The sequence below is a fragment of the Morone saxatilis genome, unplaced genomic scaffold (assembly GCF_004916995.1).
Source record: "Morone saxatilis isolate NCDOM2014 unplaced genomic scaffold, NCSU_SB_2.0 Contig24, whole genome shotgun sequence".
NCBI lineage: Eukaryota > Metazoa > Chordata > Actinopteri > Moronidae > Morone > Morone saxatilis.
The window spans coordinates 3233785-3240621 of record NW_023339807.1 but is presented as its reverse complement, the minus strand read 5'-3'; the positions used below and the strand labels follow the sequence as shown (position 1 = coordinate 3240621).

Genomic DNA, 6837 nt, shown 5'->3' with positions numbered 1-6837 from the left:
CTCTGCCTCTGCGCCACAGCCGAGAGAGAGAACAATAATTGTGTGATGCACCTTTAACAGTGATATGATTTAATGGTTGTTGTCCACTGTGTTACGAGGGATCCGTGGGGACAAAGCACATGAACTAAAATGTACAGATGTATAACTATCCATATTTATGATCAAGGCTGAATTGAACTCTTCTGGTTGTTGCAGTCTGGCAGTAGCCGACATGCTGGTGAGCGTGTCCAACGCCTGGGAGACCATCGTCATTTACCTCCTCAACAACAGGCAGCTGGTGGTGGAGGACCACTTCATCAGGCAAATGGACAACGTGTTTGACTCCATGATCTGCATCTCTGTGGTTGCGTCTATGTGTAGCCTGCTGGCCATTGCTGTGGACAGGTAACAGTTCCATGCAGACCCTCCATTTTCAGCACACTGATACACATTATTTCATTTGTTCCTGATTATTCCTCCAGGAGAAACTCTTTTAAGGGCTTTTAATTAAATCAACTTTTTAATTGAATTCACTCTCACAGTGTGCATAATTAAATTGCATTGTTTTGTCTTGAAATAAGATCACTCTTTTAGTTCAGCCAATGAAAATGTTACATGAAAACAATAACTTACATAAGGTTGTCAAAAACAGAGGCAGTGCAATGTAATTAGGTAAGAAGAGCAGCATATGGTGCCCATGTTACCTGGTCTTCAGCTCTCCCAGTTTTGTAATATCGGGCAAGAACAGAACTCATGTATGATAGTAATTTCTGAAGAAGGCTCCTGGAGAGGAATGTGTAATTTGGTTCTGATTACCAGGAACATGGAGGAAATGTTCAATTGGTACTCTTTCAGTCAATTCCAGTAATGAATAGTGTAGCTTAATGTTATATTGTCAGAGTAGGGTTACTTGTAGTCAGTGCACAGCTGAAGATGCAAAAACGTCAAACTGGTCTGTCAGTGTGGTTGTCAGCAATACAATTGAACAAATTAAATGTCAAATAAATTAACAAACATCAAACATTTTCTGTCTTAATTATTAAAATGCTTAAAAGGTGTTTGGCACGGTACACATGTGTGCACACAAGCAGGGCAGTATCACCCCTGACTTATTTTGAGCCAGGAAAAACTTTGGAAGTGCTGGAATAATGAAAGGTAGTTACATTGACCAGATAGGCTTGGTACCCAATCATTAACACATAAATTCATGAATTAAATTAATAAAAGCTAAATGACAATGCTGTGTTATTGTCTAGTAAAGCTTGGCTAGTAAAGGAAATAAACATGTTATTATCTACAGGTACGTCACTATCTTCTATGCGCTGAGGTATCACAACATCATGACAGTGAAGAGAGCCGGCTGCATCATCGCGGGAATCTGGACCTTCTGCACGGGCTGCGGGATCGTCTTCATCATCTACTCAGATACCACCCCCGTCATCATCTGCCTGGTCTCAATGTTCTTCGCTATGCTGCTCATCATGGCCTCCCTCTACAGCCACATGTTCATGCTGGCGCGCTCGCACGTCAAGCGCATCGCCGCCCTGCCCGGCTACAACTCCATCCACCAGCGGGCCAGCATGAAGGGGGCCATCACGCTGACCATCCTGCTGGGGATCTTCATCGTCTGCTGGGCGCCCTTCTTCCTCCACCTGATCCTGATGATCTCCTGTCCGCGGAACCTCTACTGCGTGTGCTTCATGTCCCACTTCAACATGTACCTTATCCTCATCATGTGCAACTCTGTGATTGACCCGCTCATCTATGCCTTCAGGAGTCAGGAGATGAGGAAGACTTTTAAGGAGATCATCTGCTGTTACAGCCTGAGAAACGCCTGTACCAACATCTGCGCTCTGACAGGCAAGTACTGAGAGATGTGGACCGGTGACAGGATGGATGGGATGGACTGAATGGATCTGACACTGGAGCATAACCCTGAGAGATTCTATCAAAATACACTGTTTAAGGACTGGTTCGTTGTCACTGCTCAGTCAGTACAGTGGACAGTCGAGCACATATTTGTCTTTTTAAAAGGAGACACGCAGAATATGCAGAAAGGTTAAACTAACTGTCTTCTAATGTGTCTGCCATGGAAACAAAGTGGCTAGTTTATTAGGTACACTATCTGAACTCACAGCAAGTACCATTTAAAATTCCTTTGAAAGTGTGTCACAGAATACTGTTTGTGGCCTCCTTTTCATTCTAGCTGATATTTCTTTTATCCTCCTGCTGTGACCTTCTTTTTTAAATCAGTGAGCTGTTACTACTCTGTGCTGACAGAATATTTTCCATCATTAGTAAACCTTAAATGCAGTTGTGTAAGAGCGCTTATATACTTGCTTTTAGGTACCGTTCGTGTTGGCGTGCTCACCATGGCTACCCCGCATACCTAGCGTTGCAGTTACCTGTGTTTATATGAAGTCTGTCTCTGCTGCTGCTTTTTGTGCCGTAATCTCAACATTGAAGGTGAATGCCACAGATTTTGCAAGTTAAAGTCTCTTCACAGGTGTTGGAGAGTACTACTCCATAAGTGATAAAAGTTGCATAAAGCCTTTTGTGACTCCACAGGTCTGATAAATGCCTTCAAGCAATGTCACTTGAGTCATGTCGGTTGGGGCTGAAGACTACAAGATTAAAATAAAAAAATAAAAAATCTGGAGGTGTTGAGTTGAAAAGAAGTGATGTTAGCAGACGTCTGTAGCCGCTCCTCATCTCTGCTTGAGGTTAGTGGCTCCAGAGTAGATTAGCCACTAGCAGCATAACACACCTAAATCTCTACCTGAACTGTCAGCAGTCAAGTTGCGCTGTGGGTAAAATAGGTGCAAGTTTTGAGAGATAGAAGAATTAATGGAATAAAAGAGAGGATGTTTCTGGTTCTGCTGCAGTGATTTTAATAATTTTTTTCAAAATAATTAAAAATTTGCTTAAAGTTACGGTGGTTAGACAAAATTACAAGGTCGGGCAGAGTTCACACCGGAAGGACTGAGGCAGGTCAGAAAACTGTCAAAGTACTTTTGTAACAGTTTAGAAGTCACTGACAAATATTCTGTCCTGCTAATAGGAGCATCAGATTGTAGTTGCATCATGAGTGGCAAATCATGCTTACACCACATGATGTAACTCACGTAAATTGGTTGATGACTCTCATACAGGACTTACTTCCTGTTTCCAGTAGGTGACACTGTGAATATAAGTGAATATTGGCATTTAGATGTGTTCAGAAATGTGAAATTTTTAAGTCAGTTAGAACAACTTGCTGTTTCTTGGCAAAGAGGGGGGCGTTTTTGAGCCATTTTGCCACGCCTATGTGCGCTCACTGCTCGGGCCCTAAAAATGCTCTTACATGTCATTTTGGAAGACAAACTTCTTTGTTATTTAGTACAGAGGACATAGCAGCCACTACATGAACACACTGTGAAAAAGCAAGTATATAAGCACTCTAAACAAACAAGTACTACAAAGGCAATCTTATGTTAAATGAAAAAGAAGAAAGGGAGCACTAAGCTCCCAGTCTGTCAGAGGTTTGTACCTAACAGATGAACTGCTCATTTGGTGGATTATGTGTTCACACCTCTACAAACCTGAGAAACCACAAGGTAACACATGTTACAGGCTCCTCAGACATGTGTTACCTTGTTCCAGCCAACGTTCCCTCGGCTGCTGCATTAGTTCCACAGTTAACCAGCAGCTTCCTCAAACCTGCCAGCATTCAGCAGCCACCTCAGCTCCGATTTGAATGCGGAGTCACTCATCTGCCTGTATCTTTGTGTTATTGACAGCTGCTCTATTCTGTCAGAGTGCCCCCTGATGAGCTCCTCATATCGCCTTCCCTGCCCCACGCTCTGCATTACACTATGTAAAGATCCCATGAGGTTACACTTGAAATGTAAAAAATTAATGTACAAATAGCTTCACAGTGCTCTCTATAAGATTGTGTTAGTGGCGCCTACCTCCCAACTGAGAAGCTTGACAGAACTTTATCAAAAAATGCAACCACTTGCTGAAACTGCTCTTCATATGAAATTCTTCATTATGCATCATTTGTTAGTAATAGATGGTAAACATTTGTTTCTCCAGTGTTACATAGTTTTATTTATTGCAAAAAAAGAGCAAGCCATTTGTATTATTTGTATCTTCAAACCATTTTTTATGCATATAGACGATGAGATAGGAGACGAAAACAACAAACAGTATTAAAAGGATGTTTTTTACATATTGTGTTGTAATGGCCTTGCTGTAGCTTCCATTAATTTTTATTATAAGTGCTTTGCAATTATGATATTAAAAAGAAAAGCATATGAATACGCACACAGAACATGTACATCATGCTCAACATGGAAAAAAGTGCTTCAGTTAGCACAATGATATGTATTTTCCTTTCTCTATAGGTTTACATAATGAAGAAAAAAGTAATAATTCCATTGTACATTCACCTCCAACATTATCTGTGATTCATTGTTATTGTTGATTGTGAAGTACTTGTTCCTGCAGAAACAGCAGCAAAAACACTGAACTTAATACGACATCGGGCCGAGGAGAAGCCCACATGATTGCATGCTCAGTCCTATGTTTAATGTGCAGTGTCACGATATTAACAGCTGTGGGGGACATCTTTCATGTTAGTTAATGGTTAAGTGACGGCATGCAAAAATATAAATGTGAGCTTCAGTTGAAATGACTTATGTTAGTGTTGGCTATGTTGAATAATAAGAATTATTTTATTTATGTGTCTGAATAAAAGCAAAAGGTAAAATGGTGAGCTGCTGTTTTCATATTATTGTTTGTATCAGTAGCTGTGCTGCTCCTGTGAGTGATGGATTTCACAATGTCGTGATCTATGTGGAAAAAATTATAACAAGTTCTTTGAGGAAAACAGGTTCTGGAAAATATGTGTCTTGTGTGAATGTGGTGCAGATGGGTAATTTTAAACAGGATTTGAGGAGACTAACACTTGGGGTAAAATGAGATCCCATCCGAGTCCTGAGAGAAATGAGTGGTTAGACGGGCAGATGGCGGTTATATAATGAAAACATACACAGAAACACTCACAGTTTTGCAGGGGTGCATGCAAACACACACATGCTTGTTCCACCATAAAGGTAAATGCTGCCCTTGCCCTCACCCATCCAAAGCTGCTCAGTGGCAGTACAGGTCTATGCATTGTTGATTCCAAGGTGTAAATATATGCAATCCCATGGATGTAAAGCACTTATAAAGTGTAAATAGATTTTCTCTATGAGCACCGCCTCCATTGGGAACAAAGCAGCATCTTCCTGAAGGTATGTCTGAGCTCAGCGATGCGGAAGGCGTAGATGGCTGGGTCGACGAGGGAGTGGCTCATCAGCAGCACCACGTGTATCTGGAACAGCGACCGGTAACACTCACAGTATGGGTTCATGGGGCACACCATGATAATGATAAGGTGGACGAAAAACGGCGCCCAACACACCACGATGGCCCCAAACAGGATGGTGAGAGTCAGGGCCCCTCTCATGCTGTTGCCCCGCCACCGCTGATGTCGACTCCTCCCGCCACTGCTGGTGGGCAGAGCGGCGATCTTCCTGGCATGGATGCGTGCCAGCATGAACATGTAGACGTAGAGGGAGCAAATGATTGCCAAGGAGATGATAAAAAAGGCAACGAAGCAGATCATGATGAACTTGGAGTCGAAGAATCTCACCATGAGCATGGCCACCACCCCACATGTTGTCCAAATGATGCCCAACATGGCACCAGTGCGTCGCATTGTCATGATGTTGTGGTATCGAAGTGCATGGAAGATGGTGATGTAACTGAAAGTGAAAACAAACATTTTATTCTCTGTTCAAATTATCTTTAGTCTTTTGAGGTTTCATTTGCAAGCTTTAAACCTTTACATTTTGGGGTCTCTTGGTGGGAGCAGAAACAAGTTGTGAACCCAACATTAACATAAGATTATTGACATGGGGAATTTAGCAAACAGTTGCTTATTTACACATCCAGCAGACCCAGAACAGCATTAGTATTCAGGTGGAGTTGTGTTTATATCCACCTGATAAATCTAAGTTCAATATTCACTTTCTTTCAGCTGTCTTTTTGGTCTCTACCTACTCCTGACGGAAATATCGGGCTCTACTAAATGCTCCATTATGTTCACCAGCTAGATGCTAAATGTTTCTGTCTTCTGTTTGGTGCTGAGCAGGTAGTGTACAGTGGGTTTTTAGAACAACACTATGAGAGTGCTGAGAGTGAACCAAACAGTAAAGTTGTGGGCCAGACAGCTAAACAATGAGCTGAAAATCAATATAAAGCTCTGTGACACTATGTCACATTATTTTCACATTGTCATGTGATACATTGTTAGTGCCACTTTAAAGGACCAGTGTGTCGGATTTTGTGACATCTATTGGTGTAATTACACATTGCAACTTCCTCGTTCACCTTCCCCTTCCTAGCGTGAAGGAGAAATTATAGTGGCGGTAAAAAACGCAAACACACCTAACTGAAGATAGAAACATGGCGGCTCAACACAGTGGACTCCATGGAAGAAAAATGTCTCATTCTAACAAAAACCCAAAGATTCCTATATTCCTATATTCGTAGATTATACACTTAATCTACTCTACTAGCCAAACAGATGGAATGTTAGCAAGGAGCAGCAGCTCACTCTCTGCAGGTAGCTAAAAGCAACTGTGATTATGACGATGGGGATGGAGTGTTTGGATATCTCATTAAGGCTACAGTGGATTCATGTTCAACAAACCTTTGCCATAAAATTTGATTTCAGCTTCTTCTGCTTCCCCTTAGTAGCCACAAATCCTAGGTGAATATTCAAATGTTGTTCATTTCTAAAGTTTCACTGTAAAGTCAATTCTCAGT

The 6837-nt window shown here is 41.7% G+C and overlaps 2 protein-coding genes across 2 annotated transcripts in view; one reads left to right on the top strand and one right to left on the bottom strand.

The window, feature by feature from the left end:
* LOC118336343 (melanocortin receptor 5-like) overlaps positions 1–4064 on the top strand; it is a gene marked incomplete in the record, with an annotated part of 7531 nt that extends 3467 nt beyond the window's left edge. Inside the window, 2 exon segments of the mRNA XM_035672971.1 lie at positions 196–384; positions 1280–4064. Coding sequence (XP_035528864.1) covers positions 196–384; positions 1280–1850 — 760 coding nt within the window.
* Positions 4065–4079: 15 nt separating this feature from the next.
* mc2r (melanocortin 2 receptor) overlaps positions 4080–6837 on the bottom strand; it is a 4527-nt gene continuing 1769 nt past the window's right edge. Inside the window, exon 2 of the mRNA XM_035672972.1 lies at positions 4080–5771. Coding sequence (XP_035528865.1) covers positions 5213–5771 — 559 coding nt within the window. The 3' untranslated portion in view covers positions 4080–5212. The remainder of the gene's footprint in view (positions 5772–6837) is intronic.